Source organism: Glycine max, chromosome 17 (genome assembly GCF_000004515.6).
Source record: "Glycine max cultivar Williams 82 chromosome 17, Glycine_max_v4.0, whole genome shotgun sequence".
Lineage (NCBI taxonomy): Eukaryota > Viridiplantae > Streptophyta > Magnoliopsida > Fabales > Fabaceae > Glycine > Glycine max.
The window spans coordinates 32365079-32380225 of record NC_038253.2 but is presented as its reverse complement, the minus strand read 5'-3'; the positions used below and the strand labels follow the sequence as shown (position 1 = coordinate 32380225).

General features: G+C 32.8%; 1 protein-coding gene across 1 annotated transcript; it reads left to right on the top strand.

The window, feature by feature from the left end:
- Window positions 1-1823: 1823 nt before the first annotated feature.
- On the top strand, window positions 1824-2363 carry LOC100804633 (histone H4). Its single transcript, XM_026126397.2, has 2 exons — window positions 1824-1854; window positions 1955-2363. The coding sequence occupies exon 2, from the start codon at window positions 1998-2000 to the stop codon at window positions 2307-2309; it is 312 nt and encodes a 103-aa protein (XP_025982182.1). The 5' UTR covers window positions 1824-1854; window positions 1955-1997; the 3' UTR covers window positions 2310-2363.
- The last annotated feature ends 12784 nt before the right edge of the window (window positions 2364-15147 follow it).

The following is a 15147-nucleotide window of genomic DNA, read 5'->3' as shown; positions in this document are numbered from 1 at the left end:
AACTCATCTCTTTCAATACACTATTACAAAAAACAGTTTTTAACATCGGCTTATTAACATCGGTTTTGTACACAACCGATGTTAAGTTAAACGCGGTGGCATATTTGTAAATAAAGTATCATTCTTAACATCGTTTTTCCAAAAAACCGATGTTAATGCATACACGTTAACATCAGTTTTTCAAAAACTGATGTTAACATCATTAGTTAACATCGGTTATTAAAAAATCGATGTTAACGTGTATGCATTAACATCGGTTTTTTGGAAAACCGATGTTAACATATTATACGTTAACATCGGTTTTTAAAAAACCGATGTTAACGTGTATGCATTAACATCGGTTAAAATCGATGTTAATGCAAACTTTTTTTTTAATTATTTATATATTTTTAAAAAAATCATATATTGCGTTATTAATTATATTTTAATTAAAAAAATATAATAATTAAGAAACAATTATAAATTCAAAAGTTAAACATTTAAAAATTAAACTAAATTTTTAAAATGAATTTCATAATTTTAATTTTATTATTATTTAATCAACCAAATTTGACCAGACTTCGCCATATTTTTTGTCATTTGATTAAGCAAAATTTTTTCTTCACTGCTTAAATGACCAACATACAAATGGAGGTGAAATTTAATATTTTGGTTATTACCAAATGCATTAATTGTGTTAAGAGTAAACAGTGGATGCTACTAAAAAAAAGAGTAAATAGTGTATGTTAATAATTTAATTTTTTACACTAATATTTAATAATAAATTATCATGTACAATTTTTTCTCATGTTAGTTATCCTAAAAATTGTAGTAATAATAAATTTTAACTAATGAATGATATAAAAAAATTATATGGTTTCTTTATAGAAATTTAAATCTTGCGTAACTTTTTTTTGTCAAAGATCGGTCTACCGCAAATTTCCAAATGTAGTGTGTGACTACTACCCAAGTAAGTGTAGGGTCGGATTGATTAATTTTTTTTATTCGTAAAAATTAAACATCAAAATATATAATAACTGTTCAACCAAGAAAAGACAAAAAAAATAATTCTTTAGTCAGATCTCTTTGACCGATAAAATAATTTATTTCAATGGACATATTTCAGAATAAATATAAAATCATTGTTATTTATAAAAAATTCTAAAAATTAATTTAAGATATGATTCTTGCATAATACTAAATACATGCCGTTAAAAAGATACATATTTTAAAAAATGTGATTATATCCCATGAAAATTAATCAACATTATAATGATTTACTCAATATTATTTTGTATTTTCAAAAAATATTTTGCAAAATAATAGTCTCAATAAATATCTTAATTTTTAAATTTTAATTAATTTATAAATAAAATAATTATAAATATAATTGGAGTGGGTCAGAGAGATTAAACGCTTATACTAAAAAAAGTAAAAATAAGTAATGGATATTATCAGGATCGCTTAAACAATAAAAAAAGTTGATACATTTGAAGATGTTTTCAGCTGTATCACACTTTCCAAAGCAATTATTATAACTTTCATTTTTGTTGGATTTAACTCTAAACACGCACTCTATGGCATTGAGAATAGAATTCAGCGGTCTCGAAAGTTCAAACTGGCACAGGCGCCAAAGACAGAGGCCACTACGTTTTTTTATTTTCTCATCCACGTCATCGATCCGCATGCAACTTTATCTCACATCTGAACCGTTCATTCACAATCCATCAATGCTCCAAAACGCTTCACCGAAATCCCTCTCACGGATCCACGCACTAGTCCCCCAACCCCAACACCACGTATATATAAATACAAACAAAATCTCCCTCTCATTCCACCAGTACAGAAAACGTAGTTCTCACCATTTCCCTCTCGGTAATTTCCAATTACTACTAATTTTGCCATGCTTTCTTCATCTTACTCTTAATCCTCTTTGGTTTAGTTTAATTGTTGTGTGTTTGAATTTACGGTGTAGATTGTGAGACTTGTTGTTGTTAGCTGAACTTTTCTGAGCAAGAATGTCTGGGCGTGGAAAGGGAGGCAAGGGTTTGGGAAAGGGAGGAGCGAAACGACACCGTAAGGTGTTGCGCGATAACATTCAGGGAATCACTAAGCCCGCGATTCGGCGTTTGGCTCGTAGGGGTGGTGTGAAGCGTATCAGTGGTCTCATCTACGAAGAGACACGTGGCGTGCTCATGATCTTTTTGGAGAACGTGATTTGTGACGTCGTTACCTACACTGAGCATGCTAGGAGAAAGACCGTTACGGCAATGGACGTGGTTTATGCTCTCAAGAGACAGGGAAGGACCCTCTACGGATTTGGGGGCTAGGTTTTTTATTTTATTGTTAGGTTCTTTTGTTTTGGAGGCTAATGTGGATATGAGAAACCCTTGTTGTTAGGGATATAGTATAAAGAAATGGCAAGGATTGGGTGTGGGAAGTTGCCAGTGATGTTGCAGTAACTTGTAATGCAGTCTTTAGCTGTTATTGCTAGCAAGTTTGCAATTGAATCACTATATGTTGCTAATGTTAGAATCTTGGTATTAGTCTTATTTTCGCGTTTGGTTATTCGTTACCTGAAATTGTGTTGTGGACTTGTGGGTAATGAGCTAGTGGATTGTTGTTTAGCGATTTAGCGTTTTCGAAATGGATTTAGTTGACATCGGTTCACATCGGTTAACGTGGGTTAACATCGGTTTTTTGAAAAAATCGATGTTAACTGTCAATAGTAACACATTCGTTAACATCGGTTTTTTATAAAAACCGATGTTAACGTGGATTAAAATCGGTTTTTTGAAAAAACCGATGTTAACTGTCAACATTAACAAATTCGTTAACATCGGTTTTTTAAAAAACCGATGTTAACTATCAATAGTAACACATTCTTTAACATCGGTTTTTTACAAACAACCGATGTTAACCCACGTTAACATCGGTTTTCTGAAAAAACCGATGTTAACTGTCAACATTAACACATTCGTTAACATCGACTTTTTGTAAAAACCGATGTTAACTTTCAACATTAATATACATTTTCTGGGTGTAATTCATATTAGCAACATCGGTTATTTATATAACCGATGTTGGTAATTTTACGTTAACATCGGTTTTTAAAAAACCGATGTTAACGATAATACTATCAACGTCGGTACTTTCAACATCGGTTCAAAAACCAATGTTGAAAGTCATAAATAACCGATGTAGAAAGCATATTTTCTAATAGTGATACCTTAGAGCTTTGCAAACAGACTCAATTGAATTCAGGTTATGTGATGTTCCATTAACTTCATGTTCCATGCCTAGTTTCCGTCACTTTTCTCCTCATGCATTCAAAGAACAGAAATCATGAAAGATTCTTTATACTTGGATTGGGCATGCATTTTGGCTTTTTGTTAAATTTGAATATTTCATAAGGGCTAATAGACATTGAAAATCTTCAAAGCATGATTATATAGCTGATATCAGTTTGTTTGGTATATGCAGATTGTATTTGCTATGCATTCACAGATTATTAATTTTGTCTGCAGTGTACAATTTTGAAGCTTACTTGTCTCCTAAAGAATGTGTTGCAGTATGTCAATTATCCTAGAACATGAGGTTTAGAGTTGAAAATTTGGGGTAATTTCTAACTGCCAAGTATATTAGCTCATATAAAATTGCATATGCAATTTTCCTTTACATTGTGTAAGAATTAATTTATATTTTTACTAATATGTGTTTTTATTGAGTTTTACATATTGTTTTCTTGGTAATGAACCTATGTTTTTATTAATTTACATTTCAAATTTTACTTTTTCTTTTTTCCTTTACTTTTTTAAAAAATAAAAACAAATCTGTTTTTTTTTTTTTGCACCCTAATGTTTGTTTGTCTAGTTCTTTTTTCCCCCTTTCCTTTTTGCATGTCTAGTTGAATTGGTTTCTATGTGGTTCCTCCAGATGTTGAAAAGTTCTACCAACAGTGTGATCTCGATAACATTTTTGTTTTGTAGAAAAGAAAAAGATTGTATTTTTATTATTTGTATTCGTTTATGTTTATATTTTATTTTTCCCCTATCTAGAACATTGAATTGAACTAATTTATGCAGCGGAGGGTTGAAATTGTGTTTTTCCATTTCAATTTGAAGGTTGGTCCTTTACCACCTTGCAGTTGCAGGACTTTACCAAATATTTCATGTAATTATTGCTCTGCAATGCAACTTATTTGTTTGCCCTCAAATTGTCCTTATTTGCGTCATAAACTAAGGATCTGTGTGTTTTCTTTTGTCTCCCCAATTTATTTTATTTTCTTCTTCTTTAAGTGTTTATTGAAAATTTTATTAAATGAACTCAATTTCTTGACATGAATCTCAACCATCATACCACAATAGTTGTATATTTCATGATTAAATGTATGATGTAATACAATCTAAGTTCATATTAGCAAAGAAAGGGAAAATAAGTTACTAATAATTCATTATTTTAAATTTTTATTTTATTATTATAATATATGGATACAATAGAATATGTTTATTTAAATGTACATCATACATCACTACTATAAAAGTGACAATTTTGTAAATATGAAGTTTTTGACCACGACGGTTTTGTGAAATCCGTCTTAGAAGGTTAATTCTAAGACAGTTTTCTAAACATCGTCTTAGAATTGAGTGTGTTTTTAATACTCTTTTCCAAAAACCCTAATTTGCCCACTCTTTTCTTCTCCCTCCTGTTTCTTTGTTTCACTTTCCCAGTGTTCCCAATCCCTCGTCATTAGGGTTCACGCCACCCGCACCATATAATGGGATTTGGAGCTCGTTTTGCTCTCTGTCTTCGTTCCAATTCGCATTTCAATAATTCAATTTCCTTCTTCTCCTTCTTCTGCTCCCAATCACTCACACTCTATGAATCTGATCCCCAATACCAGAATCACCTTCAAAAGGTTCAAAAACTCGAAATCTTACTAAACCACGGTCGCACGATCATAGCAAAGAAGGTTCCTCAGATCCCTTCTCACCAAAACTGCATTCTTTTCTATCTCTGAACTCCACGTGCACGTCTCCAAACCTCACTTTTTGGACACCCTCTTATGGCTCTATTTCGTCTCGAAAATGCTTGACAAAGCCACTGACTTTTACTCTTCCATGTAAAAAGAGGATTTTATCCCTTCCACGCGTTCCGTCAAATGCTTGCTCTGAACCCTGGTGGATTCTCGACACTTCAAGAAAACCCTCATTGTGTTTGTCGACGTTGTCGATTTTGGTATTCTACTCGATACTGTCACTTACGGAAAGGTTGTTCTGGCGGCAGTGATGTTGAAGGACCTCAACAAGGGTTTTGAGTTGACGAAATTCATGGAAAAGGATGGAATGGGACCTTCTGTATTAGCACTCACAAAGTCTACTAAAGGAGAACGAGTAAGTTTGTTGTGTTACAAGTTGAAAATATTTTTGGTGATTGTTTTGGTATGGTTGTGTTCTGGCTTAGTTGGGCTCCTTCATTAGATGAATTTTAAGAGCTTTACAAATTGACTACTTCCTATGTCTTTTGCAGGAAAGCCTCAAGTATAGATTATTGGTTCCGAGGGTGACATTGGTTCCTAGGGCCACGAGTATGCTAGGTGAGAATAATATGTTTTTGGGGCATCTTTTGTTGTTTTTTAATTGTTATAGAAGGTAATTGCTAGGAAAATTAGAATTTTGATGAAGTCTGATTGAGGAGTTATTCATCAATCTTAATCTTATTAGTTATGCTTTCATTTTTTTTGTTAGGAATCTAGCTGGCGAAATTGCTTAGGAATACACAAAATGATAGGTTGGTCATTGGCTAATTTAAATGTCAATATTGACCACTTCAAAGTGCTTAATTTTGTGTTCTATTTGCCCAATGAATAATAAAAAAATGGTTTATTCTTTGCTTTTGTTTAGTTTCCCAGTCTGTAGTAGTGTAATGTCTTACTTTATCTTCATTTGTGGCAAATTTTTTTGCAAGGAAAAGGATGTTCTTTCTGGATAATCTATGTTGTTCATTTATTCCTTTGAGTGCAGCACTCATGATTGCTAAACAGCCAATAACTGCTAAGTTTGGTTTAGCTTTATGAGAACTTCCATCAATGTGATCTAATTGGGATAAAGTGGATGGATGTATGTGAGTCAGAGCAAGCATTAAGGAAACACAAAACTAGAAGACAACCCTTGGTTCCTACTAAAAAAAACAATGCAATTACCACCACTAGACAACCAGAATGTCAAACTCTTCTGTTCTGGGAACTGATGTGTGTCCACTGTGAAGTTTGTCTTTACCGGGTAAAGCGAGGAGGCCCTTGTAGAAAGCTTCTAGTGATGGTGCAAGGCTAATGTTGCTTGTTGAAAGTGGTAGAATAGTATGTGAGGCAAAACTGGTTGATGACATTTTTCAAGTACTAAGACCTTATAAAGTTGTTCCAGCAATTGCATTGGATAAAACAGGATTAGCAGCTGTTGGAGTTAGATTTCAGTCCTTGTCAAATCTAGGATCACGGCTACCATCACCTAGTAAGACCTCAGTGATGTCCTCTTGTAGTTCAAGAGGTGTTAGTCCATCGCAGTCAAGGCCTTCAATTCCTCCTAGAAGGGCTAGTCCATCTCGAATGAGGCCATCCAATTCATCCAACCAATCTAACAATGCATTTTCAGTACTCAACAAGATGTTGGCCCTACATATTGAGAAGTTATGTTTAATTGTTTACGCTACTCTATCATGACATGTTATTCATAACTCATATTAATGATGGATATGATTATAAGTCATGTGATGCTATTTTCTTATTTAAATGATTAAACTTTCTTTTGATATTTAGTGATACTTCTTTTTTAAATTGTGGTACTTTTACAATTAATGACACAGATGGCCTACCTTAATGAATGGGTTGTACTTGAAAGTGATCATATTGATGGCTTATCCGGGGTTGTAGAAGACTTGGAGGCAAGTACTCTTCGTCATCCTCTAATTGGAGGGGCAAAGGTATGTGTGGTGGTTTTTGTGTCTTTTTGGCTTAATGCTTGCAAAGAGACACTAACATCATTACTATGTTTACACATTTACAGCCAGATATTGAACATTTGAAGCATGTTATCTATTCAGCTGCTGATGCCATACAAACAATGGGATCTGCTATCTACCCTTTTGTTGTCACAGGTGTGTTACTTATTTAGGAGTTCTAGTGGTTTGGGTTGACTCACATTAATTATCACACTGTATTTGCTATTTTATAGGCCAACACATTTAGTATCAAACTTTTTTTCTTCTATTGACTGTATGTTTTTTTTGTGTTTGAATAGGTGGAGGGCATGAATAAATTAATTTATGAAGTTGTTGTTGTATCATCTCGGGAAAAAGCCATGCTTGATGAATGGAAAGCGCTAATTGAATTTTGTGATAGATATGTAGGTAAGAGCCATGATATATGGCTTAAGAACTTGAATGGATCATCCAAGAAATTGGACAAAGATGCAACAACATTTCCAAGATATACAGGTGATTCCTCATTCTTGTGCAGTGTTTCTTACTCTTTTATATAACTCAAAATTATGCCACAACAAATGACATTAGATCTTAATGCTCATCAATACTTATATGTTGGAATTTTTTATTCCAATAATTAATGCGGGTTAATATTATAAGACAATTATATTACCTATTTATCATTAGTGAGTTTTATTTTATGTGATCAAATTAAGTGAGTCCGTTAGACTATCAAATCAGATGATATGGACTTAAATGAGCAGCTGTCAGTGTTGGCACATTAAGGGATAATGAGAATGTTATTATGTTAACACACTATAAAAAGACTATGGTCCCTAATATACCAAGTCGTCACATATAGTTTCTATTCTCCCCATCGAAGAGTTACGAATGCCGGTTATTCGTTCCGTAACAGATCCTAAGAAGAGTACATAGATCAAAAATCACCGACGGATTCAAATTCTGCTGTGTTTGTTTGATCAATCATTATGGATCCAGGTATTCCTAAAACTCTTCTTGATAATCTAATGTAATGTGTTCTTGGTGGTTATTGGTTTTTCATAAGGATCCCCTAAAATTCTAACAAGTGGTATTAGAGCCGTCATTACTATTATATTATTGGGATTTAAAGTTATTTGATTCCAATTATACCTGGATTGCTTTGGTTACATGAACCCAATTTTTTTTAACAACACATTAATTATTGGTAAATTGGATATTTGATTTAAATTCGGGTGTATTTTGTTTTTGGGCATCATTATTTGGATTTGTGAACGACTTTTCTTCATAGCTATTGTTCATAATATATATAAGGAAGTTTTTTTGCGCTTGCAGTTTTTGTTATTTTTTTTGTTGTAAAAAAAAAGGGAGAGGGGGAAAGTTATATAAGGGGGTACATAATGAAATGTCTAATTTGGTATCAAAACTAAAAGCACTTAAGCTAGAGCTTAGTGAAGACCTGCTCGTGCATTTAGTTTTTATCTCACTCCCTACACACTTTGGGCAATTGAAAGTGAGTTATAACACTCATACGGACAAATGGTTCATTAATGAGCTTATATCTCATTGCGTGCAAGAGGAAGAGAGGTTGCAGAAAGATAGATCTAAAAGTACTCATTTAAGTTTGACCTCTTATAATAATAAAAAAAAAGAAAACTAAAGATGCAATATTTACTTGGGGGTATTTTAAGTATAAATCAATGATATCATTTAATATAATTTAAGGATATTATATTTACTTGCCGTAATTAATGTTTTATATTATTTTTTACTATCATGATTGAAGTTAATGTAGCAGTAACAAATCCTTCTCATTTATTTGCATATTTAGTGATTTTTTTTAATTAAATTGATTGACACGAAATATTGTCAAAGCAATCCCTATTGTGAAAATTAATTTGATTAAAATTACAGATTTTTGTATAAAATTATTTATGCGAATCATGTTCCGCCCAAAGGAAGACACAATTTGGCCAAATAATATTTTGTACGTGTGATGATAAATGTGTAACAATTATAAGATGTTTTCATGTGAATAATAGTCGGTCCAAAGAAAAACTATTATTTGACAAAATTTATTGTCAATATTTGATCATTGTGTTAAAAGTACCAATTACAAATTAATTTCTCTAGGAATTAAATTTGTGCTAGGTATCTTGTGATGGGTCTGTTCCGCAAAATATTTGCATGTTCTGTTGTGTACATTTTTATATAACTAAATTATATGTGAAAGTTGTATAATTTTAAGACCTCCCATTTATTATATTAAATTGTCGTGTATTTTTTTGGTTAAATTAATTGAAACAACATGTTGCTAAACTAACCTTTGTTGTGTAAGTTGATTTGATTGAACTTACATGGATGTTGCATGGAATTATTCATGCGAATTGGGCTCGGCCCAAAGAAAGACACAATTTGTCAGAATAATTACATGTTTGCGATGGTAAACATGCGGTGATTATAAATAGTGATTTTCCATGTGAATAATGAAATGTTCAAAGACAATCATTATTTGACCAGAGTAATCATCATATAAGTTTTCTATGTGAGCAATTGAGTGTCCAAAGACAACCTTTGTTTGACAGGACTTATCACCAATGTTTGATCAATGCGTTGAAAGTACCACTTGTAGTTAGTCTTTTTCAATCTAAAGATTGAGGATTAATGGTGTGCTAGGTATCTTGTTTGAGTCTTGAAATTTACCATAAAGATTTTTTTTGCATTGTATGTTTATTTTTTCTTCTTTAATTGTTGTTGTTGGTACTACTATGGTTTAAATTACTCATATTATTTAAATCCCAAATATGCATGTATAAAATAATTTTTTGTGGGAGTCCTAAGGTGATATATGAGTAATCTTGGTATGCAACACTAGAAAGTAATAAAGCGCATTATGCGTTAATCGAAGAGAACAAGAAACTACATGTTTTCATATCGAAAGTCTAGAATTTTAGCGATCATTGGGTATTTTGACTTTGATTTTTTTGGAATGCCTTAATAGCAATCACTCCACATAAGGATCCACATTTAACCATGTTGGTGGAGTTAATATTTTGCTATGAGACATCATACTAGAATTTATTATTGCTAAATTGTAACATCCCATTTTTTTTCGTATATAAAATTTTAGAGAATAATGATGTTTTATAATTAAATAAATAAAGAAAATAGTTATAATCAAACAATGGTTTGAGAGAAAATAAGAAGAGTATTTTATTATTCATTTGATGGAGAATAAAATAGAGTTTTTTTTTTTTTTATAAAATAATAAAAATAAATAAAGTAAATAATAGGTCGTGAATACCCCTAGTTATAAATAGCGACATGCTATGTCAGTTTTCAGACTGACTTCTCAGCCTCCTCTGCCTACCAATTTCGTTTTTTCTCTCTTCCTCTCCCAAAACCCTCTCTTCTTCCCGTATGCCATCAAACCTGTCTCAGAAAAATGACAATCTTGGACTCATTCACCGTTGGATCTTCGTGAAATTTAAACTGCATGTTCACAACCCATTTCCGAGTATTCTCACCATTGGGAATTTCGATATTCCGTCTAAGATAAGAGAAATACCCCTCGCATTGTAACATTTTAATTTCCCACAGAAACCCAAAACTGTCTTGATAAAACTACGATTCCGGTTTCATTAACAATTGGATTTTCATGAAATTTGGATATGTTGTTCGAAATTCAATTGCGCACACTTCCACCGTTGGGATTTTCGATATAACATTCGTGGAGGGAGAAAAAGGGATCGCATGAAGACAGTACAAGTGGAGGTTTCAATCCCTTCTCCGTCTCTCTGACGTTTGAGAATTCTATCGGATCAGTCGGAGGAATAACGGAAGGAATCTCAGGGAACCGCTAGAGATGTTACTATCGCTGGCTGAAGACACGTGAGTCCCCTCAGAGGTAAGGGATGAGTTTATCGCAATTGGGGGTTAGAATGAACATGTGTAGGGATCCTTAGAGAACTAAATTTGGGTTTATTTTTGGATGTTTATTGAATTATAATTTTTCCTTTATGATTATAAATACAATATTATTGTGTTCTATGTACCAATTGATGTCCTAGTGAGAATTGATTGATAAACTTGAGTGCTCTTGATGTCTTTGTGTTTAACCCATGATTTTGATTAATTGATTTTGATACAATTGTGAAAAACTATTTCAGAGGTTTTACACCCCATGTTGTGATAAAATCTTTTGTATAAATTGTTATGTTTAGGTTATGAAATGATGATTCAAACTGTGCGTATGTGATAAATTGAACATGTGACGGATAATGAAATACATGTGTATTGAGATGAGATGTATGTATTGAGTTGTGAATTATGAACAGTGCAATCACACAATTGTAAGACCTTTTAAGGGTGACGAGTATTGTGATGGGATCCACTGTGGGAACCCGACGAGTTAAAATAATTTTGAAAACAATTGAGTAAATGTGTGTATTGCATAGTTCATTAGTAAAGTGTATATGATTCATGAGATGTGATAACATGTTAAATTGAGATTATACCATGGTGATTGGGATTAAGTGTATGTGATAAATTGAGTATGTATATCATTGAGATATATATGTGCATTGAGGTGTTGTGTGCATTTAGTTGTGAACTATGAATTGTATAATCACATGACCATAAGTCCCTTTTAGGGCGATGAGTTAATGTTAAGTCCCTTTTAGGGCGACGAGTTAATGCTAAGTCCCTTTTAGGGCGACGAGTTGATGCTAAGTCCCTTTTTGGGCGACGAGTTGATGCTAAGTCCCTTTTTGGGCGACGGGTTAATGATAAGACCCTTAAAGGGCGACAAGTTAAAATTATTTTGAGAACAATTGAGGAGTTGTGTGTTTTGTACAGTTCATAGATAGAGTCTGTGTACTAAAATGTTTTCTGGGTTGGACCTGAATCAGGAGGGAGAGGCCCTGACGGACTCTTCGGAGTGTAGGCCTTGGGGGTCACACAGTTTGAGTGCTCCTTTAAGCCTATGTTGATCCCATATGGTTGGAGCATTCTCGCAAAACACTGTGACCCTGACTGGTCTCCCTATGATATTACCTAGTGAGACTGACTTGAATTACTATTGTGTGGTTTGTCTTGTCATGTACTCCTAGGCGCCCGACGAGATTTTTCACTGACATGGTACCACATTGCATATAGGCTTGAGTCTTAGCATAACTGTTGCATACGCTTGCTAATTGTTTATTATGAAATTGATGTGTTATTATGTCTTGATCGGAGTGTGTGATTCCTGTGTATTGTGATTGATGATTGAAAGGTGTGATTGATGGATGAAAAATGTGATTGATGAATGACAAAGTGATGAAATAATGTGAGATATGCTAAGTAAATTGTATTTGGCTACTATATGTTGTGTTGTTTCTCTCTAGTAGTTAGAAATGTGATAACTCACTCCCGGTCTGTTGTTTGTGTTTGGATCCTGTGATGATCTTGAACTTTGTGTTTGGGGGAGCAGATGAATAGGTGGATGACTATGAAGAACCTCATGCTAGAGGACACGAGAACACCACGTTCTGATAGGATGTGACATTAGGATATAAGTTCTATATTAATTGCATGAAACTTAGATGGCCTTCTTTGAACGAGATGACTTTATTATTTATTTGGACAAATTTGAATATGATGTAGAAGAAAGTGAATGTGAGCCTTTTACCCATTTGAAAGGCTTGTATTTAAAAATATTTTAAAAATACTTTTAATTAATATTTGAATTTTTATTCCTTTATTAATATATATGTGAGGGGTAGATGGTGTCACATAAATTATTGTAACTGGCTTGCCTGTTGTCACCAACATTAAGTAGCCATCGGGTATTTATTGGGACAATATCTTAGTGGTCTTATTAAGGATTCAACCAAGTATAAGTTTGTTGACAAAAAGTATTTGGTTGTTAAATAAAGAATCCAGAAAATATAGATTTGTATAGAACATATAGAGACTCATTCTATGCTAACTGATCCACTTACTAAAGGTATGACGCTTAAAGTTTTTCATGAGCACACTGCTCATATGGATGTAATTCCTGATAGTACCTTAGTTTAGTGGGAGTCTTACTTATGTTCTATATCTTATGGTTTACAAACATTTTGTTGTTTGGATTTTCTACAGAAATAAAGTTGAAGTTTATCATTTCATTATCAGCTTGTTTTGTTTGCAATATTTATGTTGTGTTTGGATAGATCTCCATAAAGAATAAAGTTTGGACCAGTTGGAAATAGGCATGACTCAGATCACATTGCATGTAATTTCCATGTTGCTTATCCATATTGATCTATGTCATTGAGTATATTGATGTGGTGGTCATTGTGGTCTAGTTACATTTGTTGTAGTGACGAAAGACGTAGTGATTCCATTATTGATACATGAGATGGACCAGGTTGTTAAGTTGGAAGTCTAAAGGTAAATAAAATATTGATGCGCGCTTAAAGATATTTTTTATATAATTGTTATAATATGTAGCCCAAGTGGGAGATTGTTGAAATTTTCTATTCCAATAATTAATGTGGGTTAATATTACAAGACAATTATATTAGCTATTTATCATTAGTGATTTTTATTTTATGTGATCAAATTAAGTGAGTCCACTAGACTACCAAATCAGATGATATGGACTTAAATAAATACATGTCAGTGTTGGACCATTAGGGGATAATGGGAACCCTATTATGTTAACACATTATAAGAAGGCTATGATCCCCAATATACTGAGCCGTCACATGTAATTTCTCTTCTACCCATCTGAAGAGTTACGAAGATCTTATTAAGGAATAAAGAGGTTCTAATTGAGGAACAATCATGAAGCCACCGGTCACGCTGTTAGCCGGTTATCCGTTCCATAACAGATCTTAAGAAGAGTACATAGATTAGAAATCATCAATGAATTTAGATTCCGCTGCGTTTGTTTGATCAATCATTATGGATCCAGGTATTCCTAAAACTCTTGTTGATAATCTAACATAATGTGTTCTTAGTGGTTATTGGTATTTTATAAGGATCCCCTAAAATTTCAACATTATGATCTTTAAATGCAGTTCTTATGTTTTTTATATATGTCCAGTTGTCCACAACTAGAGGGCAAAGGCTCTTGAGTGCTCAATTTTGTGTTCTTTTTCTTCTTGTTGTAATTAAGTAAAATTGGATTGGTTGTAATGTTAATTATTTGTAATATTTCATATGCAATTTATGTGATGCCTCCATCAACTTGTCTCCTGTGGTTGAGAAAATTTTATGTCAGAACTTAAATGCAATTTATTGATAAAGCAATGAGTTCCTACTCAATTCATGGGTAAACATTTTAGTGATCTTACTTTGTTTTTGTAACGTCCCATTCCCTTTGGTCTTTTTTTTTAAAAAAAAGAATAAAAGTAAATAAATAAATAAATAAAATAAGAATAAGAATTAGGTCATCAGTCTTCTCACTATATAAAGGAACTTTTAACCCCAAAACAGTTTTACAAAACATTTCTATTCATTTTTCCTCTTACGCTCAAGAACCTAATAGAGCAACTGAGGAGGAGCTCTAGAGAGTACTAGAAATGACATCATTGCTAACGGAGAACACTTAAGCAACTACATCAAGGTAAGCGATGAGTTACTTACACTTGGGGATTATAATTAACATGTGTAGGGATCCATAGATGACCAATTTTGGGGTTATTTTATGAAATTCAATTGTTTTTATGCTTTTATTCAAGAATAGACTGTGTTTGACGGATCAATTGATGTCCCTATGTGAAATCATTTGCAATTTGATTTCAGGAGTATTTGGTTGTGATTTTGTGTTTTTACTTCTGTGTCATTTAAGGGTTTTGATTGATTTTAAAGGGTTGAATTATTTTATTTTTGTTGTTGCCTCTTGACCTTTTCTAATTTTTGTGATGGTGATTGCAAATTCTGTGTACGAAGCAATTGTGGTTTTGCAGATTGAGATTTCTTTCCGCAATAATGGATAAAGAAAGTCAAATAGATTTCTATGGTATTTTTGTTAGAAACGTGATGTTGTACATAGGAATTGCTGGCATATTCAGATACGAAAGCTTCTCTAATTGCACATGGTCCTTTCTACACGCGTATGAATGATTAATTATATATATGTATATTAGAGTTTAAAAGTTGATTCCCTGTATGTACATGCTTGTGAATTACAAAGGAAAAGTGACATTCCAATTTAAT

Excerpts from the sequence above, each read along its gene's own strand:
- LOC100804633 (XM_026126397.2), top strand. The coding sequence starts at position 1,998 with ATGTCTGGGCGTGGAAAGGGAGGCAAGGGTTTGGGAAAGGGAGGAGCG.